Here is a 26176-nt window from a genome sequence, read left to right as displayed (position 1 = left end):
CTACACCCGGGAATCCGGGGTGGCTCTGCCCAGACCACGATGGACATGGCAATTGGAAAGCCAGCTGGGGATGCGATTCCCCACCGTACAGTGGATCTCACTTTGGCTGCACGTAAGTCTATCGTCGCGCTCGTCGTCCGTTTCAGGGCCCCCTTGGCTGATTGTCTTCATTCCTCGTTTAGATTCCGCACGGGCTCTACGGGGTCGTATTCGTGCTCGTTTGACACCGTGAGTGTTACCCACAGCTCCGGACTCGTGCTTTTGAGTCTGATAGCGGTTTAGAACTCTGGACAATGTGCTTCTGGCCAGGACTCGAGGTGCCCGTCGTACGCCACCTACTCGGGCAGGAGGAAGAGGGACCCGGAGGCTGCACCAGCTCCCGTTCCTATTCTTCGTGGGTCGGTGAGTCCTGTTCCATTTTCTTGGTAGTCCTTCTGGATTAAACCTGATGGTTTCTCCAGAGCCAGGCCGCCCAGTTTCTTTAAGAGATAGTACAAGAACCCGAACACTTTTTGCATTTGAGACTCCTTATCGCATTCAATTCTTTATTACAGCCCGAAAACCCATTCATTTTACCCCGTCACTTTCGTTTTTGCACACTACATTTCTTTTTTTATTTTGGCGGGGAGTTTCATAGACGTTGATTTTTATTGTAAACTTGCATTGATTACGATTTGACCTGAGCGCTGTTTTTTTTTTTTAAAAAAAAAAGAAAAATCTTTGGTCATGGAGAATTTTTTTTAAATGCTTTACTGCTTGCTTGCTTATTCGGGTGCCTTCGCTAAAGAAAAATGTCACAGACGGACGCGCGGTCATCGCGGTTTTGTACGCAACTCTTTTCTATCACCGCTTGTGTCTCTTCGCCGTCGCAAATGAATTTAATAGGCTCGACCCTATGTCTTTTGGCGCTAGTTGGGCATGGGGCATTGACACCCCGCTCAGTTCGAATTCATTACACAATCCATCGCTATGTATGCACTGTATTGAAATGGATAGATCCTCGCCTCCGTCGCGCTGATAATGTAAAGGCGGTCTCCCCATCGTACCCTTTTATTCCCATTTATCCAAATAAATCGTATCCGCGATATCTCTCCTCCTTAGCATACATTTGAGCATAGTTGCGTTAGTTGAAGACAAATTGTTGCTCGATGCGTGAAAATTGGTCTCCTTCTTGATGGGGAGCAAGAAAGCATCTTAAACGTAAGCCCTAGACTGTTCGTCTATAGCTTCCCGGGCAGCTTAAGAATTGAAATCGGGCTGGAGACACCGTTCTGCACCCCAGATAGCAAGAACGGATTCACGGATGATGACAAATTTATCGTGCACGGGCTTGAACTGCCGCGATGAATTGAAGGTATGGTGTGCGATACACGGGCTGAGCGTCGATCGACGAAGACTTGAAGAGTGTCCACACCGAAAAGAGCGTGTTCGCATGCTCACGGGTATGTACCGATGATTGACGGCACCAGGAGGTTCTACGGTTCCAAATGGTAGTCGGTACTGTCATGGGTGGCTCCATAAACTTAGCGTTGGCTGGCTCTTACGCACTGGTGCAAAATAAAGCGCTTTCGCGCATATTTTAAGCCTTTGAATGGACGATACAATACGCTCTGCATCACAGAAAGACACGGTCTTCCATCCATCCGTATCCGTTCTCTACAAAAGTCGTCAGCAAAAGTAAGCCTGTGAAAAGCAGAACTAACCCTGTTCAAAAATGATGGATATATCCAATCCTTCTGTCTTGAAGGATTTCAGACGGTCGACACGAGACAACGTCCTAAGGTTCCGAGTAGCCTGGTCTTCTTGCTTCTCTACGTCAACGACCGTCCCTTCAATACCGGCTTTACTGCACCTGATTCGCACTTGACGCAACTGGGCGACCGATAATTCTTTAGGAACGTTCCAGCGCGCGTCGATAATCCTAACCAGTACTTCGTCCAATTCCTCCAAGTGTGTTTTTCCCGTGAAAAGCTCCTGCACCTTCAGCTCGAAGATGTTCAAACTGGGGAGCATCATGCTCGTGTCACCCAAGGTGAGATATTTGAGGAGCTCTGCCACGTCTTTGTCGTAGCATTCCACGCGAAGAACCAATTTGCGGAGGTGCGGCACGCACGAGAAAAGTTCTCCTGGGTCTGCCAGATGGCGCCATAGCCAAATATCGAGAGAGCGGAGTTGACATCTGGAATGAGCGATGAGCTGCGAGAGGGGCGGTATAGAGAATGGGGCATCGTATCGCGGAAGGATTGACAGGTGTTCTAGCGCTGGACAAACGAGATAGTATAGTATCTCAGGGGACCTGACGCTGAGCGAGCCAAGTCTCGGGAGCGTCACCATGATGGATTCTGGAACAGAGTGGAGTATAGTCTCTTCTCTCAACGTTTCGAGGTTTGAGCAGAGACGGAGAACCTTGATGCTCGCCTCCACGGGACAATCTCGCATCGGCCCCAAAACCATGACCAAGGACGTGAGCTGCCACCACGGCACTCCGATGGCGCTCGGGTCGAAATCAGAACGAGTGTGGTATATGTTGAATTTGAAGGATCGCAGGTTGGGCGTGTGTGAGAACATGCTCAAGATGGCGGCGAGGCTGTCCACGGTTGGTTGCCTACCCACGACAAGTGATTTTAAAGATGGAAGATGGAGTGAAGGAGGATTGGATAGCGTTAATTGGGTCCATGGAAGACAGGAAGGAGTGGGTATATGGACGTCTTCCCACTGCGATGAATGCCGGACCAGACCCTGGATGATGGCATTTGGGAAGTCATTGGATAACAGTATCGTCATCGAAAGCCCCTTGTGTCCAGTATGCCGAAGCGCGTCCATGAGCAGCCTTTCTCCGACGTCTTCTTTCCCGTGTTCAGGCCAATGAACCGAAAATGACGACCACAGAGCAGCGCAGCTCCATGCGGTGTCGCGCCATCGTCGGCAGACCCTTCCTAGTAGCCACGGTCCGCGATATAGATCTCCGAACATCCTGTAGGGCCTTGTGATGGCGAAGAGAAAGATTTCGGACAGAATTTCGGGGGGAAGAGAATCGATGGGTGGCTTCACCCGGTCTTGGATCGCAGGTTCAGCTGACATCGCGGTGAAGCACATATTACGATGATACTTTTCTCGTATTGATGCCTATCAAAGCAGGATGGAGGAAAGACATTGCTTATCGAACAGACGCCAGACCTAGTTCGTTTGCTCACCTGAATACTGACTGTCTCGATCGCCTGCCACCACTACCCTTTGCCTCTTTATCGGTATTGAATTTCAGGAAACGAGATCCGCCTTTATGTATCCCTTTGCCAGTAACGGAATTGCCGCCGCTTAGAAGAGATGGACGTTATTTCGAGAGAAATCGTCATCGAACGTTGATTGGTTCGGGGATCACGGCGGCCTTCGCCGACACGAACATAAAACCAATTCTTCGTCCAACTTGGTACTGTGAAGATCTCGCGCGTAAATATAATTTCATGGAAAGTACACCCTGGCCTCGGCATCTAGAAGCAGCCTCAGGATTTCTCCCGGCACTGTCTGTGATTCGACGCCATGGCCAGCGTAAAGGATGACAAGCCCCATGCGATGTCGCGCCATCGTCGACATACCTCTCCCGGCAGCCATGAAACTCGGTGCAGATCTTCAAGGCCCTTCGATTGAGGGAGGGGGGGGATGGAGATTCTTCGAGCAGGTCCCGTGTCTTCAAGAACCCAGTTTACGCTCCTCCAGAGTTTCGGATTGCTCTTGAAGCTGTTATTCAAGACAGCACATTCTACGCCAAAGGATCACATGTACGACTGGTTAAATATTTTCTATATATACGTCTACTTCTCGACGCGCTGACCCACTGACCGTCTGAGCCTGCACATGTCTCCTCGAAAATCAGGGACTAGAGAAGCGGAAGATGAAAGGTTTGAAATCAATTCTCGGGCCTACCTCTTGATGATCTCAGAGGGAATCAACATGTATGCTAACCGTTTCGTCGACAAAGACGCTGAAGGGGGTGTAAGACTATAGCGCATTAGACATCAGACGAACAAGTTTATCCGCGGTCTTCACGAAAAATTGTGGGTACCAGATGGGGTGGGGAAGATTGATTCAGGCTTGAGGGTGCCTACTGAAAGAAATTTAAAAAGCTAGCCTAGAGGATCTTATCCACTCTCTGACTGGGAGTTGAACCCAGCGGAGTACATTGCAGTGGCAGATGTGCTACTGCAGAGATGAACTTCTGGTGAGGGATTAGATATATAGTGCAGTTGAAGAATGACTGTGTCAGTGGGGTAAAGATGGATTATTTAAATACGACTGTTATGGGTTACCAGAGGACAGAGCCCAGGAGAAGGAACAGGGAGATGTACGCTTGCCCTGTTCTCGCAATGACGGTAATGCTAACAATATGGTTACAGCTTCATTATTTTGATTTAACAAGTACCGCCTGCATGGGCTAGCTATTTCCACGTGCCTGCTGGCAACAAACGAGCTAACGAATCCTGACGCATTGAACTCACAGACATACACAGTAATAAAGCGCAGCCACCGCCATGACAGGAACACGCTCTTTTCAATGGCGCACTGGCTTCGAGTCCGCAAACAAACTGACAGAACAAAGAACAGATCCAAACAAGCAATGTCTCCCGAGGGGATGGGTGGGTAATACTCGATTCCACTCAGTCAAATCCGTCCGTGACATTGAAGCAGGACCTCGGGCTGGGAGTATAACGGAAGTCATGAGCGGTGACGAGGTCATGTCCGCTAATTTCCAATTCAATTTATATGTGAGCAGAGTGAACTGTGAACATGAGAAGGGTATGGATTTGCAAAAGGAAATAATGTCACCATACTAAACCCTGAAGCAGGGAGTCGAACCTAGCGGAGGCGTGCATGTATACTAACCGATACACCACACAGGGTGCTTGTCTGAGAGACGTGTTCAAAGGCTTTTTTTAGTGAGGTATGTGTGACTGTTACACATCGGATTTTCCCTTCAGCCATGACGACGACGCGTCTAAACCCGCGCTCCCAAATTTGAACGCGCCCTGGCCGCCCGTTGACCTGGCATAAACTTCCAAGATCTCAGTTGTTATGGCTACAAACAGCAAGAAGGAAGTGTGCGCTGGGCAAGTCGACCCAGCTAACCAGGAACCTATCAGCAGAGGTGGGCACCAAAAAGGATTAGTAATTTTAAATAAAAGGTACACAATCTGGACAGATATCTTTTCATCTGGGAGTCGAACCCAGTGGGCTTTGCTTTGCATGACCATTACACTATGAGATATATGAAAGAGGAGAAATCATCATGTTATACACTGGTGGAGAATGACAAAAAGTTTGGGACAAGTCTTAGGAGAAATCCTGTATGGACCTCGGTGTAGTGCATAAGGCCTTTTGATGGCGAAGAGAAATATATCTCGGACGGAATTTCCCGCCGGGGCCGGGGGGATGGGAATCAATGGGTGAGCTTAGCAGCTCCTTGATCTCAGCTCAGCTGAGATTCTAGCGACAGTTTCTTTTTTTCTCTGTTGCTAAGCTGATCATTTCTTTCTACAAACTGGCTTTTGTCACCTTGAGCTCAGGCCAAGTTTTAACATTATCGGGATAGAGATTCTTCGAGCAGGTCTTGTGTCTCTTCAAGAACCCGGTCTACGCTCTTCAGATCGCACTTGTAGTTGTATGTCTTATTGCTCCATCTAATTATTCAAGGCAGCACATTCTATGCCGAAAGTTCACATGTGCGACTGGTTAAACATTTCTATATATACGTCTAATTCTCGGCGCGCTGGCCCACTGACCGTCCGAGCCTGCACATGTCCCCTCGAAAATCAGGAACCAGAGAAGCGGAAGATGAAAGGTTTGAAATCAACTCCCGGGCCTACCGCTTGACGATCTCTGAGAGGGAATCAAGATGTACACTAACCGTTTCGTCGACAGAGATGCTGAAGGGGGTAAGACGAGGGATGACTACGACTCAGGCAGATTGACCAATGGCAGAGTACAATACCTTTCTCGAATTATGCAATTTTCATGTCAAGCTATGACGTCTAATATGTTTGTATTTTGTCCCTCCTATGGATCTGAATGTCGATCCACAGATTGATGGACGAACGGATGGGCAATCTGCGGCTGTCGTTAGTCACTCATTATATTTTCCCTAGGTTCCTACCCATCGGTTCCATCCAGTATGAATCATAACCAAAGTTTTCATCTTGAAATGATGGTCCACGTCCTTCTGAGGAGATTCCAGTTGTTTGTGTCCAAGTGCTACCACGCCGAGTAAGAGTTATGATGATAGACATTATAATTGGTCAAATTGAATCTCACTCTGGGCTCCGTCAGATAGACTCTAATGCTACCAAAACCTAGCAAGGTGGTAGCCCTATTTTTTTTTTTTGCAATTTCACATATGTAACATCTCCATGCCAAAAAACATCCGTCTCCATTTTTCCGAGATGTCGATGAAGCCCTAGGTCCGATCTTCTGGGAGAGTGATCTCGACCTTTATTAGGGCAGAAGAAAGCAATTCAAAATTCTAGGTAAGTACTTATTGTGCAGTCTAGGCCCTTCATCCTTCAAGTAAGTGCTAACTTATCTGGGTCCATTCTGAAACCATTATGGATACCTAACTATGGATAGCCGTTGCACTTTTTCCACGTGGAACGGTCCCCCAAAACCAGAAAATCAAGACCCTAGCTTGCGCGATGAATCTGAGAATGAGCCTGATTGGAGCGAGGACTTACATCGGGAATTCCAGGCCCAAAGTGTAATTAGCTAGTATGGTGTTTCCTTTCCCATACCCTAAATGCTGGTACCTACGTTCGGAGCTCGGTATCGGGAAAAAGTACGAAAGATCATGATCGTTGACAAGCTAGGAGAGCCTAATGGCAAGGCAAAACCGACGAGCTAGCGAAGCAAATAGAGCCCTCCGAGAGCTGTATAATTGGTTAGGTCGGCATCAGTACTTGTACAGGCCATTGACTTACCTGGTGCTGCATGAACGGTGTAGGTATCGATGATATATGTTTGTATCGCTTGCCAGTTCACGGCGATGCCCATTCTATTTGTAGATAAGAATCAGGTTTCAGTCTCTTACAACCGTCAGTAAAATAAATCTTCACCCGGTGATAACAAGTCCCTGCTCAGGGCGCTGTAAGCTTTTGAAGTTCTCACGGGCAAAGACACTCACAATATCTGGGACAATCCAGTGCACTCCGCTTGACACAGTCCATCCTGGAAATGAAATATCCCCATAACGTCGTACAGAGTGCAAAGCTTCTGCCCTGACGCACCTGTAATGAACAATCCTATAGGCACGAACAGGGTGGCGGGCAGCATAATGGCTTCACAGTTGCTCGTAAGTAACAATGATGTACATAGTAACGGACGACACTTGCGAATTCGAAATTCAGGACGGCCTTCGGTCCCGTAGTGAGCGCTGAGGCGGAGATACAGTCCATCCAGGATCGCATTCGTGATTTGCGCTCCACTGTAAAGGCCAATTCCAAAGGCGATGTAATGCAATCCTGCAATTCCGATACTCTCGTGATATACAACGACGTATATATCAGGGATCGACGTCAGTATCACTGTAAACACGGTGAGAGAGATGTCCCAGAAAGTGAGAAGGTAGAGCATACGATAGACCAGCCCTAGATAATCAAGAGGAGTCAGTAAGCAATTAAACGAAACGTTCTCCCGCAATGTCCTACCGTATCTGAAGACAATCGATGAAATAATTAGCATATTATGACAGACGATGACATACACCTTACATATAGGCTAGATATATTCCTAGTAGCTGGGCCGTAGGTTCGGTTAGAAGTAAAACGACCGGGTAGAGTAGAAGCTTTTGGACGAGAGGCCCAGTAAGATAGAGGTCAGAAGTAATTCCCGGGTGTCAGTCATCGTGTACTTGATTGGATTCTGTTGATGTCTCGTAATATATCTGACATTCCCTTCCCCGCTGCTAGCATTTTGCAGCTTCCTTGCTTTTCGAGCCAGTAAATGGGGCGCAAAGGCCAGTGGCAACAATCTGAGTGAGATATAGCTACTTGGGCATCGCGCTTACTCTCTTTGAGCCAAAAGAAAGAGATGGCTTGGACGAAGACAGTAGCGATGGATATAGACCAGAACTGGAGAAAAGTAATGACTGGAAAAAAATCTAGGGATAAAGGTGATGCTCACAATTCATTTCCACGTCGTCTTCATGGCAATCCATGCGCCAGCGATCGGCCCAATGATTGGACCCAAGAGAGGCGCCAGGGCATATAAAGTCACTGCCCGACCACGTTCCTTGACGCTCCAGCAATCGTTAATGACTCCCCCACCGAGCTAATTAGAATTAACTAGGTACGGCTCGCCTATTGTGGCTCGCATACGCACGGCCAGCGGTGCACTTCCGCCAATACCAGCCAGGAAACGGAATGCCAGCATCTGACTAGGAGTCTTTGAAAATGCGCAGACAAAATTAAAGACCAAAATTAGCATATTAGACATCAGACGAACAAGTTTATTCGCGAGCTTCACGAAAAATTGTGGGTACCAGCTGGTGTGGGGAAGATTGATTCAGGTTTGAGGATGTCTACTGAAAGGAATTTAAAAAGATAATCTAGCCACTCCTTGCTCTACTCTCTGACTGGGAGTTGAACCCAGCATAGTACATTGCAGTGACAGATGTACTACTGCAGAGATGAACTTCTGGTGAGGGATTAGATATATAGTGCAGTTGAAGAATGACTGCGTCAGTGGGGTGAAGAAGGGTTATTTAAATATGACTGTTATGGGTTACCAGAGGACAGAGTCTAGGAGAAGGAACAGGGAGATGTACGCTTGTCATGTTCTCGCAATGCCGGTAATGCTAACAATATGGTTACAGCTTCATTATTTTGATTTAACGAGTACCGCCTGCATGGGCTAGCTATGTTCATGTGCCTGCTGGTAACAAGTCCCTTGGACATTGGAAACGTGCTAACGAACCTGATTGAGCTCATTGATATACACAGCGATAGAAGGCAGCAACCACCATGACAGAAACACGCGCTCTTTTCAATGGCCCCGGGTTCAAGTCCGCAAACAAACTGACGAAAAAAGAACAATTCCAAACAAGCAATGTTTCCTGAGTGGGTGGGCAGTACTCGATTCTACTCATCAAAGCCGATGTTGAAGCAGGACCTAGGGCTAGGAGTATAACAGAAGTCATGAGCGGCCTGCGCTACATCCAATTCAATTATACGTGAGCGGCATGAACTGTGAACATGAGAAGGATATGGATTTGCAAAAAGAAACATTGATACCATCCTAAACCCTGTAGCTGGGAGTCGAACCTAGCGGAGACGTGCATGTATACTAATCGATACACCACACAGGGCGCTTGTCTGAGAGATGTGTTCAAAGGCTTGTTGTAGCGAGGGATGATAATTTTCATCGCCGGATACGCAGGCAAGAAACTGATAATTAGGGAAGAGAGTGAGTGACGTATAGTGTGACCATGACGACAACGTGTCTAAACCGGCGCTCCCTCCGAATAAGCCAGACAGCAGCCTAAGTCAATCTTGCTAAACATGTCTTGTCTATGCCTGCTTGAGTTTGAGAGGAGAGGCTGGATGTCAATGATGGATTGGAGAGACTGGAGTTGCATGACATGGATGTGAGAGGTTGGGGTCAAACAAACATTGTTTGGTTGCCACAGCTCTCTCATGCGGGCCCCCAAAGGGAAGCCATGCTCAAGCCACCATGGGTATGATATGGAGATCCAGCAGATTGGAAGAAGGAGTATGAGGCATAGCCATATGAAGTCTAGTAGACAGGTGGATGATGCAATCATAGGGAACATCAATATATAGCTTGTATGCATTGCTGCATTAACATCATAAGAGCTGAATTTCTTAGTTGGAAAATCCCATGATAGCAGCAGAGGATGCAGCACCATGGCAGAAACTGTGACTAGAGAATTTCAACAAGTCAATGTCTAAAACTGTCAGATGAGTTTTGAGAGTCTGTATGAAGGTGTTATGATGAAGTGGGTTGACATTTGCATCTGCAAACAGTGGTGGCCACCTGTCTAGAGGGTGTATGGTAAAGAGATTATGCAATGCATAGACTGTGCATGTGGAAGAGCCTGGTGACCCTGAGATTAGGATGGTAACACCTTTTTGAAAAGAGTCTGTCTTTGATGAAGGAAGGGCTAATGTCAGATGACAATCAAACAATCACAAATGCAATGCACTGCAACAGCCAGAGTCCAACACTAACTGAAGGTAAAGCAGAAGGATGAGGGTAATGATATTTAGAATGATGATAAGAGAAGGGAGGTATAGAGGTTGATAGACTATGACTGCCAGTGTTGGTACTGAAGTGGTAGTCACACTAAGAGTTTAGGAGTTTGATCAGTATATTGACCTTAGCTTGAGACTGGAGCATATCTCTGTATACTACTGACTTATATACTGTATAGAAATGTGTCTCAGTGCCTCAAACCCAGCCAAGACAGCTGAGCATGATCAGTCTCTGATTAAGCCACAAGCCAAGGCAGCTAGGCACAATTTAGAGGCTAAAATCATAACATTACCTTCTCTTCAAGGCAATTATCCTCAGTTGATCAGAAGAGCTCTGAAAACAAGGTGATAGCTTTGTCTTTCCTATTGATCCCTACTGAGATGTTGCATGTCTGGTCTAAGGAAAATAATTGGACTATGAGTGTCTCTACTTTGATTTCATTGGTGTCTTTTCACATGTAAAGCTTCTTGGCTTTGAATGGGTGTTGTTTGAGTTCAAAGAAGAGCTTTTGAGTTCTGATGTAGTCTGGCTTGTCAAACATCAGTCATCCAAGCCTGACATTGTTCATTGCAGCAAGTGGGTTTTGTGGTGCACAGTACTTTGCAATGAGCCTTTTTGCATGTGGGAGATTCTTTTTAGCATATTATTAGTTCTCCTCATTATCATATCCCTTGAAATAGACAAGAAACCATTGTTTTTGATAATGAATTTTATCATTAAGAATCACATCAATCTCATATTTATCATCATCTATGACTATTGGTTTGAGTGGTGGTGGCACTCTCTGATTGGAAAACTCTGCTGTTTAGAACAGTTTAAGGAGGGTTTTGTTAAAGACAGGATGAATTTTCCATGTCTTTGAGATAGCTAATTCATATGCTCTATTGCCTATTTTCTTCACAATCTTGAAGGGACCTTTGAACTTGTTATCCAACTTCTTCATCTTTCTGTCTGTCTTTAGATTCTTCATGTTAAGCATAACCATGTCACTTAGCTGAGAGTCTCTTGCCAATGTCCTTCCCTTATCATACTGTCTCTTCATAGACTCTACTGTCTTGTGTAATACATGTTCAGCCTCATCATGAATTTTCTTTATCTCTGTGCTAAAGTTCTTTGTTCAGGGTACTTAGCTTTCCCTTTGTGAGGGGTTTATTCCAGTATTCAGATGGATTCCAGTGTTTACATAGAATAGGCTATAGTCTGTTGAGGAATTTTCATAATTATTATAAGCAAATTCTACTATTGGGAGCCACTTCACCCAGTCATCTTATTGGTGGTTTATGAAAATCCTGAGGTACTTTTCAATTTTTTGATTGACTCACTCTGTCTGTCTATCAGTCTGAGGATAATATGCTGTGGAGAGATTTCCAGTGACTTTGAGCAACTTGTAAAGTTCTTTGATAAACTGCAATATGAACTGTGAGCCACAATCTGAGATTATCTTGTTAGGAAGTCCATGATGGGTGTATACATGATCTCAGAATAAACATGCTCAGCCCTCAGCATTTAAATTTGTGTTTGTCACAATCAGAATTAATTCTTTGAAAAATTGATCTACCACTGCTGAGACAGCATCATACCCCTTGGACTCAGAAAGAGGCTCTATTATGTTGACTGAGATTATTTTCCACTTATCAGAAGGGATTTCATTGAGGTGTAGTGGTGCTGCTTGCTGCTGAGTGTTTGGTTTCACCCTCCAACATGTCTTGCATCCTTTGACATATGCTTCCACTGACTGCCTGAGATTAGGCTACCAATAATTGCATGTGACTAATTCTTGTGTCTTAGCAATTTCTGGATGATCTGCCATTGCATGATCATAGTATATTACAATGATTTCTCATATAGCTTTTTGTTGGCAGGAATGTACAGTCAGTCATAAAAATAGCACACCTCCTTTTCAAGAGTCCATCCATTCTCCTTCTTATCAAGTGCCAGCTGTACCATCTCCTTCACTGACTTCTTCTCTCTGTAAACCTTCTTCAGGGTTTATAAGGCTATGGGAAAAATCACTACATTTATATAGAATAACTCTGGCTTGAGAATGACAATTTCTTCATTACCATTTCCTCTCTGATTTGTTAGCCAAACAAGCCAATGCACCAAAATTATACTGGTGAACTGACTTTACCTATGCATATAAAGTCATATTGATACTCAAAGATTCTATATTATGTACTTAGCTATAATTATGAGACAACAGTAGAACTTACTAGAATACTTGTAGAGATACAGTTGACTATCTCACAATGCATAATGTCAAAATGCATAGTTCTGATGTTGTATACAGATTGGACTGGAATGCAGTTGGAGAGCAGAAAAATAGGCAGAAATGCATATCATATAATATATATAGTTTTAGTTAAGAATATACATTGTCAGATCCAAAATTGAAGATGAGCATGGATAACTGCTGTGCACCCACCACACCATAGACCATATCCAGCACAGCCAGCACCCAAGACATGCTCACAAAACACCCCAGGCTTCAGCCAACCACAGGATCAAATGAACCAATTAGCCCACCACAAGGGCACAAAATACCATACATGTCTGTTACTCTACTCCACACTACATGCCAAAACACCTGGAGAACTCAGAAGGAAGAATGGAGGGACTGGAACAAGAGGGAAAGAGGATCCTGAGGCCCTGTACCTCCACTGCATCTTAGTAGTTAGCTTACTTGTTGCAGTTAATCAAATGCTGAGGACAAAAAAAAAAAAAAGATCCAAAATTATAGTAAGCCAATATGATATTATGCATATATTAGAACAATGAAGAACATAATTTATATAAACTATGACAAACACAAAAAAAAATTATTGTAAAGTAGTGCAGCCTATATCTCTATAAATATATCTTCTAAACTAATGCAAAAACCACATGCTAAACCTGAAAATCCATATGAGCACACAAAACAGAAGAAGAAAGTCCTGATATACATATCATTGGCTCAGCCTCCAAAGCAGATCTCCCACTCACACCTCACAACAGAAGACTGGCTCATAGTATTCAAACATGTTGATGATTATCCTTTCCATTGACATGCTGACATTGTGACACATTTTACAAACAAAAAGAAAGGTGCACTGCTCTTTATCCAACCAAATCTTTCATGGAAACTAGCATCTCATACAGAAATCAAACAGCATACAAATGAGAACCCTAATGCACTATCATTCAAAAAGTTTTACATTATCATCTGATCTGAAGTGGAGTATACTGTTGCATCCTGGTATCAGAATATGCAGCTCTAAGATGAGACTGTGACTAATGCAATGCTGATAGAGAAGTAAAATTAGATTGAAAATCTAATAGATATTTCAGAAGATTAGTGTTTGAAAGGAGAGAGATGGTTGAGATCATTCTGCAAGGCATGAAAGATTCAGAAGGTTCAGTGGCATAGAGAAGCAGGCTCAGTAGATATGGTAGTAGTGGAAAAAGAACATGTGCATCTTCACAGCATTATGGTGAAATATGTGATGCAGGACAGATGGTATATTGATGAATCCAGTCTTATCATCTTTGCCATTCCAGATTGTATCTTGGCATTTGGTCCTATGAGTGGATGGAAACAGGACAAGTTCTGTATCACTATGTGTTTTGCTATGAATGCAGATAGAGGTGAGCAGATGCCAGTTGTTTTTATTGAAAAGTCAAAGCAACTATAGTGTTTTAAGAAAAAGAGTCTCACAGCAATAGAATTCTATTATTAGAATAATCAGAAGGCCTGAATGATGAGCAAACTATTTACAGAGTGGGTGAAGATGTTTGATTTAAAGATGAAGAAGGAGATGTGGCAGATTCTGTTGATCTTGGACAACTTTTGAGAGCATTTCATTGCTTATACACTCTATAACACAAAGCTGGAGTTTTTCAAGTCCAACATGACTCTATATGTCCAGCTGCTCAATGCTGGTACTATCTGCTGCTTCAAGGCATATTATTAGAATACTATATGTATCCATGCACTTGATCTCAATGATCTTGGAGAGTTTGAGATCTTCAAGCTTGATCTTCTTGAAGCTATGACTATTGTTCATGATGCTTGGGCAAATGTCAGCAGTGAAATAATAGCAAACTGCTAGAAACACACTGGTATAATTTCTGATAATGCATCTGAGTCATAGTCCATCACACCATCCAATGATTTCTAAGGCACCTCACTTCTCAAGTCTGTATAGAATCTTATTTGTGACTTTGCCTCAACAGATAAATACATGCTTCCAGAGATCAAACAGGCATTGCAGAATCTGCTTGAAAGCCAATATGCTGATGCTGACTGGCATCCTGCTCTTATAGCTGTTATGAATGTAGAGAATGATGTTGGTAAAGCACTAGAGACAGTCAATCAGTTGGCTCTTTCATCACAGTCAAAAATAAACACACCTCCCATCCAGATTGCCCTCATTCAACAGCTCAAGATAGCAGAGATAATGTTGAAGGACTATCTTGTCAAATTGAAACAACAAAATCACATGTTTGGTTTCATTCCAACTATTGAAGAGATGGTTAAACCTATTGCAGAGGAGTATATTGAAGATTTTGAGGTGATGCCAACAGATGAGGAGATTGTTGCTGCTGTTAAGCATGATATTGCAGTAGAAAATAGGGAAATAACTGTCATTGACAATGATGAGGAGGATGAGAAGAATGAGAAGAATGAAGAAGTACAGACCTTGATAACTACAAGAGAAGGATTTGAGCTTATTTGAAAGCTGAAGGTATTTTGTGTTTCACAAGGTGATCAGCAATGTCTGTTTGATCTCTGGAAGCATGTATTTATCTGTTGAGGCAAAGTCACAAATAAGATTCTATACAGACTTGAGAAGTGAGGTGCCTTAGAAATCATTAGATGGTGTGATGGACTATGACTCAGATGCATTATCAGAAATTATACCAGTGTGTTTCTAGCAGTTTGCTATTATTTCACTGCTGACATTTGCCCAAGCATCATGAACAATAGTCATAGCTTCAAGAAGATCAAGCTTGAAGATCTCAAACTCTCCAAGATCATTGAGATCAAGTGCATGGATACATATAGCATTCCAATAATATGCCTTGAAGCAATGATGAACAGGTCTTGCATGCACACAAGGTGAAAATGGATACAGCAGAGTGCTATCTACTGATCACACTCACACCAACATACACACAATACTCTTAGTTTATGGGAAGATTATAATGCAATAAGAGTAGTAACAGCAGATATAATTGTCTTCTTCAATGAATCCACTGTGTGTAAATAGCAATAGCACATGTATAATCATCCTAGATCTCTCTAAGTCTCAAACCTTTTCACTCAAAACAAGATATAGCAACAGATGTTGCTGGGCCTTAAGGCAAAGAGTATTGTAGCTCAATATAATATGTTAAAACAATCTCACAACTCTCAAAAAGGTCCTAAGCACCACTCAGATCAATTTCAAATCTCTAACATACACAATATATGACTCAAAGCTTCTCACTCTAAGCAGAAACCAATCACAAACATATCTACAAGTGCCAAAGAGCTCAGATCTCTGTACACAAGTTTACAAACTGATCATAGACTCCCAGAATTCAAACCTATGCAATCCAGAGACACAAAATACAGTAAACACTATCTGACAGGCCAAAGGATTTGAACCTCTGCCACCTGTAGTGCCACACATCAGATAGTGCCCTTCAGATACTCCTATTTTCAGGCTAGAGTGCAATCTAAAACCTCTTATCAAATTGAACTCAAGTCTCTCACAAGCTTTTATATCTCACTCAGTTCTCAAATCTCTCTTAATGATATCAATAATAAGTCTATTCTCTTGCTCAAAGTTACAAACACAAATCCAGAGCTAGAGTGTAAGGCTTTCTGTGCCTAATATACTACAACTGTAAGAGGTTAGAAACTTCTATTCTACTCATACAATATGGTATTTAAATACTCTGCTGTGGTACTTACTAATACAACCCTATGTTCTGGATCCTATGGATATTATTTGTATGCATATCACAGTCAACATGCTTATTCTGTTCTGGATTAGAATAGTGCCTGCCATTTTCTTATGATCTGATATTAGTTAGCTGATCTAGCCAGGTCTGCTCACTTTCTTATTCTCCTGGTGAAGCATGTTCCAGACCCACTCCAGTGTTATTTCTCATGTCTGAAGTCAGCTATAATGACTATATTCTCTTTCTCAGCATCTAAACATTCTATCTGACTCATTATATATGCCATTTCTGGTTTAGCACACATCAATTAACTCATTCAATGGGTCTGTGTTATACCTTAGTATAATATGGAGCCTTTTGCAGTGTCATACATGCAAAGACACTGTAACTATGCATGCAAGTCTCTGAGTGTTATGCATGCTATTCACCCTTTAATAGTATTTTTCTATTTATTATTTTGTTGTCATCATTCTATTTCTCTGTTCAACACTCAGTTATTCAGATATCTTTCTTTAGGTCTCAGTTCTCTGTCTTAAAGCATGTCCCATCAGTGCATCAATGGATATGCATTCTTGATCAATATGATCAGAAGTGCTGATCATATTTTGATTATATTTTTTTATTTTTAGTATATCTTCTTGTAATAGTATTGACACATTTAGAGCCAAGTGCTAAGACCTTCTGAGCAGTCTAACCCCTCTGGTATTAGTCTATCACTAGGCCATGCACTCTGCTTATTGTTAATATATAGAGAGCTGTCTATTGAAGCAGCAAAAATCAAGAAATTATCATATTGTCAATGGTAGAAGCAGAATATGTGATAATGACACATATAATAAAAAAGATATTGTGACTGCACATATTCATCTCAGAAATCTTCAGACCATATGCCAAATCAATAGCTCAAGCACTAATACTGCTCAATTTAGATAATCAAGCAGTGATTGCTAACTCAGGACTATTGTTACTATTCCTGCATGAAACACATTGATATTAATTTCCATTTCATTTGCTGGATTATACAGGAAGGAAAAGTCAAACTGATATATTGCTCTACAGAGAGTATGATTGCCAATACTCTTATAAAGCTATTACTATTAATCAAGACTAAGCATTTTGCTGCACATTCCAGTATTGTTATGGTTTTTCCATCTTTTTTCTTGCTTTAACTCCTATTTATGCTTAGTCAGAGTGCCTATACCAGTGCTTAGGATCATGGGACTGGCTTAGTCATCACAATAAGCCATGTTCATCATTGTCTTTCAACATGACAATAACTCTCAATGATGCACAACAACTTTTTTGTAGACAATAATGATACCTAAGAATAAGAGCACAAAGATAAGAACTAGTACAATAGGCAGTAGTATATTTATCTTGATAATCAACTTGTATATAAGCAGGACAGTTCTCACTGGTGTAACCCCAGCTTTGAGCTAAAGTTTATTCATATTACTTCACTCTTGAGCTTTTGTGTAAAGGCCTTGAAGTATATTGGTCAACAAAGCACAATAAGTGGACTCTAGCATGACTGTACAAATATGATACAGTGCTAGTTTATCACATGTTTTAATCACATGCAACTTGAGTCTAACAATTAGCTTGAAGCTTTCTGCTTCCCTTTTCTTATGCACAATAAGTGCAAAGGAAACTGAATGTCATCTGTACCTCCTACAACTCCTGATCTAACTGATGACTCCTTTAAACTTCTAGTGGCTATCATAGGCATGCTTTTAGGTTTATTGGCAATCATACAATTGTGCCAAAGATGACAATCAGTTACTGCTTGGATAGTTAGGCACTACCAAGCTTTTCAGCACATCTAGCACATCTTACAAAATATCACACCTGATCTCCCTCTACATGACATCTCTGCCTCTGCTAGAGTCTTCTTTTAGCTCCCATCAGGAACTATATTTGAAGCTGAGCCTAGCAGCTTACATTTCAGAAATGTTCAGGAGGAAGAGAGACACTAATACTCCCCTTGACCCTGATGATCAAACAGCTGAAACAATAATCCTCATCTCACAGAATTCAGGAACCCATGGATTCCACCTCCTGTCTTTAACCACAAGAATGAGGATTTTTCTGAGAACTTCTTTAATGACTCACCATCCTCTGACTCTTTCATCACTTCAAGAGAGCCTGGAATTGGAGACTATGCTTAGAACTCTCTTGATGCCTCTTAAGTGGCTTTAAGACCTCAAAGTGTTTCATCAAACTCAGGCCACAACTCTCTCTATGCTATACCAGCAGGAAGTCCTATATTGTTGGTTCACACCAACTATAATAGTCATAGAGTGACTGATCTCTAGTCATGAGGAGCTGCATGAACCCTGAGGAGAGTACCTCACAGCCAGAATTGACTTGAGCAGAAGGCTTCATGCCCAGCCCTACACAAGAGAGAGGCTCCAATATCCTAACACAGTCAGAAACAACAGTAACAGCACCACTGCCTGGAAAGCTGCTATGGAGGTGGCTGACCAGGCTCTCACTTAGTATGAAGAAGAGCAATACAACAAATGGTGGTAATGAGAACAATGCCACTAAGAAGCCACTGCCTGGAAATTGAGCTTCCCAGTATGATATAGATGAGGAACCTCAGGTTTCTCATTCAGAGAGCCTAGCACTTCTGCATAAAGTAAAACTGATCCCTGGGCAAAATCAGCCAAGGCAGTCACTGCTAGTGAAGCTATCTGGCACACCACATATCCTCTCCATCCCTGAACTGGCAGTATCACTGACACTGATACCATCCTCTCCCATGCTGAATCCATACTTGATGCCTATAGGCTTTGAGTCTCTGGAAATGCTTATGTCTCTGACCACAGCCTCAGGCAATTCCTGGGTGGAAGAGTTGCAGCACTCTTCTTTAACCCCTAATATTATTGAAACTTTTGCATTTATCACCAAGAACTGGAGGAACACCAAGTGCATGGTGGACATTGTAGAGATGTCAAAATCAGCACTGGCTGACCTATTGACCAGTCTTCTCCTTGGTCTGCCACCAACAAAGTCAGATCCAGTAACCAAGTTGATGACCAGTTTGTCAGCCACTGTCAAAGCTCCCACTCAGTCCATCTATGACCAGCTAGAGAGCTTCCTCATTGAGGACAGCAAGGATGAGGGGAGCAGTGAGATTGAGGATAATGAGGATAAGAAAGAAAGCTCCTATAGGTTGAAAGATTTCATGAAGTATGCAAAAGACAATACAGATGAAGAAGTGCTGGAGGAGAAAATGCAGAGGGCCAGAGAGGGAGAATACCAGAATTTATATAAAGAAGAAGTAATGTTTCTATGGCAAGACACTAAGTGGTTAGCATCAAGCATGGGGCAGAAATATATTAATGCAGAACTCTTGAAACAGTGGAATATTTTACAATATTCTGCCACTAAACATACTATTTTAGTTTATAACAGGAGACACTCTGAAGATCAACTTAATGACTTGCCAAAATACAAGTCAAAGTTTGATATTCAACTGATACCATAGACTCTGTCCATGACCTTAAAGCAAGCCATCTATACAGCTCTATCAATCTGAACTAACAGGAGCTGATATTCCTACACTATGCTGTCATTCCAATCCTCAGCAACCTGGCTATCCTGATCCTGACTACAGCTGATTACTCAGCCTACCAGCTTCAGAAACCCATGGACTAGCAAAGGAAGCTGATTACTTGGCAGACAACTGCCACTTGACAATGCTGAAGGAAGCAGCAAGAAGCCAGAAAAGAATAACCCAGAAGCCATCAAACTTAGATTTATGGTCTGGAACAGGGTAATAGTACAAAAAGAAGCAGCCCTCATGGAAAGTCCTGTTGCCAATGATGAATCTCTCTATTCATTCTCCAGCCCACCAACTGAGTGATGATACCTGCTTTTCAATCAATGGTCCAATTCTATGAGCATATTACTAGAGAATGCCACCATTCTCTAATGCAAACCAGACTTACTCTGAAAGTCCTGCCTATTTAAGAGTGTCTTGGATAATATTGATTGATTCTTGATAGACTGCAAACAGTATTTTGAGGTCTACATTGCCTACCTAGGAACTGACATAAACAAAGTCATATTTGCCTTGTCCTACCTCAAAGATAAAGCTAAGACATGGTGGATTTTGATCTCCTTAAACTTCTACTCAACCACCCAACAGCATCACTGACTGCCATCATAGCCCATTTTTAAATAAATGCTCAATGATAAATTCATTGATCTTGCTATACAAGAGGTCCATGAAGCAAAGATCAAAGAATTCAAGATGGATGACAAAGTGGCTACAGAATACTTTGACAAGTTGGAATAACTCACCAAACTCACTGGAATACAGGATGATGTCACTGATGAAGAAAGAATGGTGAAGGCTCTCAAACATGGGGCTCTCTCATCCTACATCAAAATGATTTTAGATATCAAGAAGTTCATCCTGAAAGAATATGATGAATGAAAGGAACAAATCATCAAGATATATAAGAAATGATAATGACAGAAGGTGGAGCAGTCAAATCTGCAGGAGTACTGAAAGCCAAATCCACTCTCAACTTTGAATTCAAAGAGTGGCAATCAGACTACTATGAAGTTAGGAATAATGACTAGCATTCTGCATATGGAATGCAGAAGACAGAAACAGGCACTACATACACTGGGGCTGGAAAGCTGATGGATATTGACTGGCTCAAGAAGAAGGAGAAATGTTTCAATTGTGGATAGAAGGGCCACATATTATGAGACTGTCCAAAAAAGAAATGAACATGCAAGGACATTTGAGCACAAATTGCCCAGCTACAGAAAGAAGATAAGGAGCTCAGCAAGGACACAAAGATAGAGGAAGTAAAAGGTGAGGCTGACTAGTGAGCAATTCCACTAGGTCAGCCAAAGGACTATATGGTGTGCAACAAACAGCTACTAGGCAGACTGATAGTACTTTTTTAGTTACTCCTATGTCTAATATATGCATGAATTTGAATATACCCAGATTCTCTCTCACTATGCACACTGTTAAAGAATTGCCAAAAACAAACACTCAACTGTCTCCAGACTAAATAGAGGAAGAGGTCCCTACTAAGTGGCTAAAGTTATTTGACACTGAATAGACTTGGCAAGCCATCAAGGATGCCAGAACAGAAGAAGAAGCAAAGGCTGCACTCAAGAATTAAGTGCACAAGACTAGAGTTAAAAAAGTGATTGATGAAATGGTAGAGGAAATACAGAAGGCTGAATGATGCTGAGCACTAGAATGGCTCAATGAACTCTATGGATCCCAGAGATACATGCAAAGAACAAAGACCCTGAGGTAGGACTTAACCACTAAGACTTAGATTGAGACCCTCATAGACTGCTCTACATATACAGTGGCTGCTTTAATCAATAGCAGATGCACTGGCAGCTCCATAAACTGAGTCTTCATCAACAAACATGAACTCTCAACTCAGGCAACTGCTGCCTCCATACCAGTTTACAATATGAACAGGACAAAAAACCAAGCTGGTTCAACCACCAAATTCATTGAGTTATAGCATATAATCAGTGATCATTCAGAAAGGATCAACTTAGCTGTAACAGACTTAGAAACCAAGAAGATATTCCTAGATCATGATTAGCTGATTTGCTATAATCTCTTGATCAACTGAAAGATGGGGTGAATTACCTTTATATGCTGCAAGTGCCAGAAGCTTCCATTCAAGCTACCTGATAAAGATTCTGAAGACTGATGGGATGAAGAGATGGAAAACAGTGAGACCATCCTGGCTGTCAATATACAACAAGTGCTACATGTCTGGGCAGTACACTATGCCAATGACTTGGCTGCCAAGGCCAATGCAGGAAGGCAGGAAAAAATATTCAAAGAAATGATTCCAGAATGGGTTTGAGACTACCAGAACTTGTTTGACAAGAAAAGTTTCAATGAGCTACTGGAGCTGAAACTCTGGAACCATGCCATTGAACTCATCTCTAACACCAATGCCAACCTCAACTGTAAAACTTATCCCCTCAGCAATTATGAGCAGCAGGAACTTGACAAGTTCCTGGATGAAAATCTCTCCAGCAGATGGATTCAATCTTTGAAGTCTTTAATGGCCTCACTGTTCTTCTTCATTAAGAAGAAGGATGGTAAGCTCCAGCCAGTTCAGAACTATCAGAAGTTAAATGAGATGATAATCAAAAACTGTTATCTCCTGCTATTAATCTCAAAACTAATAAATAAACTGCAAGAGATGAAATATCACACCAAGTTGAATGTCCACTGAGATTATAATAACATATGAATCAAGAAGGGCAATGAGTGGAAGGCAGCATTCTGAACTAACTATAAGCTGTTCGAACCAACTATGATATTCTTTGAACTCACTAATTCTTCAGTCACTTTCCAGTGGATAATGAATGACATATTTAAGGATCTCATTGCCACTGGAAAAGTGACTATCTATCTTAACAACATCCTCATAATGTCTAAGAACTGAATCAAGCACCACAAACTTGTCTGATAGGTATTTGAACTCATGTGAAAGCACAAACTTTTTTAAAGCTGAAAAGTGTGAATTTGAAGTGCTGGAGACAGAATATCTGAGAGTGATAATCAGTGAAGAGAGCATCCAAATGGATTCCATCAAGGTAGCTGGGGTAACAGAATGGCTGGTGCCAGAGAAAAAGAAGGAGTTACAGTCATTTTTAGGATTCACTAACTTTTACCAACAGTTTATCTGATATTACAGCAAGATCATACATCCCATGACACAACTCATCAGAAACACCCCATGGACTTGAGGTCTCCTCCAACAGGCTGCCTTTGACAACCTCAAACAATGACTTGCTGAGAATATCATTCTTGCTATCCTGACACAAGAAGAAAAGTTTAGAGTGGAGGCTGACTTGAGTGAGAAGGCTATTAGGGCTATACTATCTCAAAACCAGGATGAAAGGTGGAGGCCAGTAGCTTTCCTTTCAAAAGCCCTCACTATTACCAAATAGAACTACAAGATCTATGATAAAAAGCTACTTGCAATCATGCTTATTCTAGAGAAATAGTGTCACTACTTGATCAGGGTGACCCAGACTTTCAAAATCTAGACTGATTATCAAAATCTCTGTTATTTCTGTTTTCTCCAAAAACTTAATTGATGACAAGCACACTGGATAACTGAGCTATCTCAATATGACTACATGCTCCATTATAAAGTAGTGATAGCTAACAAAAAGGCTGACCTTCTTAGTCAGTGAGCAGACTATGATTAGAGAGGCAATGACAATGAGAGAGTGGTACTTTTAAAGCCCAAACACTTCCAGACAATGATCATGCCAACAGAGGAGAAAATTCATGAACAGATTAAGAGTGCCATGTGGAACAGCAGTAAGTGAAACCAGCATATGGCTCCTTCACTAAATCATGAACAAGAAATGATTAAAGAAGAAGAGATGATCTATTATAATGGATGAATCTATATCCTGAGGGACTAACCACTATATGATGAAATCATTGCCACATGTCATGATTATACCACAGCCAGTCACTCTGGAATTGCTAAGACTAAGGAACTAGTCTTGCAGGAGTATTGGTGGCTGAAGATGGGCCAAGACATTGAATAATACATCAAGAGATATGAGACCTGGCAGCAGAGAAAATTGTTGATACAGCCACAAGCAGCACTGCTTTATCCCAATGAAATCCTCCAGTCACTGTAGACCCACATCTCTGTGGACATGAGCATCAGACTATCTGATTGCAATGGCTATAATATAATTATTGTCATCATAGATCAGTTCTTGAAAGCAATCATCCTGATTGCATGCTCAACAGAATTGACATCAAAAGGATAGATAAAAATCCTTCATGACAAAATATACACTAAATATAGAATGTGTTAGACTCAAGCTTCACATGATTGTTAACATGTGATAAACTGATATCACTTTGCACTTTGAGTGAAACATCAGAGTTCACTAATGTGAATAATGATCATTGTGATACAAGACCTTATGATTGGCTTGAGAATAGAATGGTGTAGAAATAAACTTTAGCTTGAAGCTGAGAATTATCAGCAAGAGTGAGCCTGCTTATATACTGTACATTGTAGAGCTAAATATATGACTACCTATTGTACATTTCTAAGTTCTTGTATCCATTGTCCTTGAGCATCATTACTGTACACAAAAGATCAATTGTGCATTGTTAAGGGTTGGTCATTGCATTGGAGAACAATGACAGATTGGCTTTGTGATAACTAAGCTTCTCCTACAGTTCTCAGCATTGGTTTAGACACTCTGACTAAGCATAAATAGAGGTTAATTCATAGAAAAGGAGATAAAAGATGAAAAATCATAACATTACCACCTTCTTAAGACTATTGTCTTGATGGCTTAATTTAGAGATAATTCATAATTATATATGGCATTATCTGCATCTATTTGTTTTTTATTTACCCACTGATTAGATTCAGGGCTATAGCCCTTCCAACTAACCAGATGGTTGACCATTATTGTTATACTGCTCTCTTTTACCTTGACTTTATGCAATTTGTAGTTTAATATTTGGTTGATTTTATAGTATTCTTTATCATCAATGAGTTCAGAGGGTGAAAGCAGAGGACAGTGTTAATTTAGGAATGCAGATGCAATGAATGGGTTGAGGAGAGATTCATTAAATATGTTATGCACCTTCTAATTGGCTGGAAGATGCAGTTTATAAGCTGAAGCTCTGATTTTTGTGAGGATTGAGAAGGGCCCTGTACATTTGTTGGCTAGTTTGCATTAGGGTCAGAGAAGATGCAGGTTAGTGGTGTCTAATCAGACCTTGTCAACAATCATATAGTGTCAGGCTGCAGTATAATATTTGTCATATTGTTTTTTCATTGATTAGACAGTCCTTTCCAGAGCAGCTTTGGTTTTATTGTAGATCTTCATCATTATAGTGGTGAAGTCAGTGCTAGCAGGAGTGGTGGTGCAGAGTTGATTGGTGTGCAAGATGTAAGAATGTTGTCCATGATTAATAAAAAAGAGTGTTTTGCCAGTAGTGCTATAGATGCGATTGTTGTGTTGAAAGGCCACAAGTGTGAGCCATTTGACTTAGTCATCCTGTCTGTAGTTGATGAATAGTTGCAAGTACTTCTTGACTTTCTGATTGGCATGCTCTATCTGTCTGTCACTTTGTGGGTGGTAGGCAGTTGAAGCATTCTAGTGAATATAGAGGAGTTGGTACAAGTCATCAAGGAATTTAGAGACAAATTGGAGCTCTCAGTCAGAGATGACAACTTGTAGTATACTATATTTAGAATACACCTCATCACATAGGATCTTTGCCCATCCTTTTGAGGTTAACTCTGTCAAACAGGCAATTAGAATGATTATCTTAGAGAAGTGATCAACAATAACAAGAATGGTATTATAGCCATTACATTCAGAGAGTCCTGTGACTATGTCAACTAAAATGTGCATCTATGGTGTAGTTGGGATTTCATTCAGATGAAGAGAGATAGCTCATGGCTGTATGGTTGTTTTTCTGCATTGGCATATTTCACATTCTTTAATGTACTGTTCAATGTCTTAGCTCATCTTTGGCCACCAGTATTCTTGTAAGATTAGTTTCTTGGTTTTGGTGATGCTGGGGTGGCTGGCAGTGGCATGATCATGACATGTGGTGATGATTTTACCATAAAGCCCTTCATCTTGTGGAATGTAGATCTATCCATCATAGTGGATTAAGCCTTCTTCTTTTATCATTCCTTGTTCATAGTTCAGAGATAGAGTCACATGCTGGTTCTATTTATGACTGTCTCTTATGGTGCTTTTGATCTATTCATGGATTTCTTCTTCTGTCAGCATGATCATAGCCCTGAAGTGTTTAGACTTCAGTAGTATCACTTTATTGTTGTTGTCCACTCTTTGATTGTAGTTGGCTTGTTGACTGAGAAGGTCAGTCTTTTTATTTGCCATGCTAGCTTTATGATGGAGAGTATACAGGTATTGGCTTAGTTCTGTTATCCAGCATGCCTGCCATTGG

At 41.7% G+C, this 26176-nt stretch overlaps 4 protein-coding genes across 4 annotated transcripts; 1 reads left to right on the top strand and 3 right to left on the bottom strand.

The window, feature by feature from the left end:
- Window positions 1-1611: 1611 nt before the first annotated feature.
- Window positions 1612-3187, bottom strand: BT62DRAFT_101498 (uncharacterized protein). The gene is made up of 3 exons (XM_043178230.1): window positions 1853-3187; window positions 1704-1806; window positions 1612-1656 (listed from the first exon to the last, which is right to left on the bottom strand). Exons 1-2 carry the CDS (start codon window positions 3094-3096, stop codon window positions 1752-1754), a joined length of 1299 nt encoding a protein of 432 aa, XP_043040569.1. The 5' UTR covers window positions 3097-3187; the 3' UTR covers window positions 1612-1656; window positions 1704-1751.
- BT62DRAFT_1005476 (uncharacterized protein) lies at window positions 3123-4855 on the top strand (the record flags this gene model as incomplete). The annotated part of the gene is made up of 6 exons (XM_043177156.1): window positions 3123-3546; window positions 3872-3990; window positions 4262-4339; window positions 4415-4631; window positions 4684-4791; window positions 4842-4855. The coding sequence occupies 6 exons, from the start codon at window positions 3123-3125 to the stop codon at window positions 4853-4855; spliced, it is 960 nt and encodes a 319-aa protein (XP_043040568.1).
- Window positions 4856-6715: 1860 nt separating this feature from the next.
- BT62DRAFT_986804 (MFS general substrate transporter) lies at window positions 6716-8475 on the bottom strand (the record flags this gene model as incomplete). The annotated part of the gene is made up of 12 exons (XM_043190020.1): window positions 6716-6777; window positions 6963-7036; window positions 7098-7114; window positions 7166-7209; window positions 7269-7319; window positions 7374-7565; window positions 7617-7628; window positions 7689-7693; window positions 7752-7825; window positions 7930-8026; window positions 8177-8310; window positions 8362-8475. The coding sequence occupies 12 exons, from the start codon at window positions 8473-8475 to the stop codon at window positions 6716-6718; spliced, it is 876 nt and encodes a 291-aa protein (XP_043040567.1).
- A 421-nt stretch (window positions 8476-8896) lies between these two features.
- BT62DRAFT_931637 (uncharacterized protein) lies at window positions 8897-9425 on the bottom strand. The gene is made up of 2 exons (XM_043186170.1): window positions 9002-9425; window positions 8897-8946 (listed from the first exon to the last, which is right to left on the bottom strand). The coding sequence occupies exon 1, from the start codon at window positions 9401-9403 to the stop codon at window positions 9206-9208; it is 198 nt and encodes a 65-aa protein (XP_043040566.1). The 5' UTR covers window positions 9404-9425; the 3' UTR covers window positions 8897-8946; window positions 9002-9205.
- Between the last annotated feature and the right edge of the window lie 16751 nt (window positions 9426-26176).

Source organism: Guyanagaster necrorhizus, assembly GCF_019112545.1.
Source record: "Guyanagaster necrorhizus MCA 3950 unplaced genomic scaffold BT62scaffold_11, whole genome shotgun sequence".
Lineage (NCBI taxonomy): Eukaryota > Fungi > Basidiomycota > Agaricomycetes > Agaricales > Physalacriaceae > Guyanagaster > Guyanagaster necrorhizus.
Note: the sequence above shows the minus strand (reverse complement) of the source record. Positions and strands in the feature narration are given on the sequence as shown.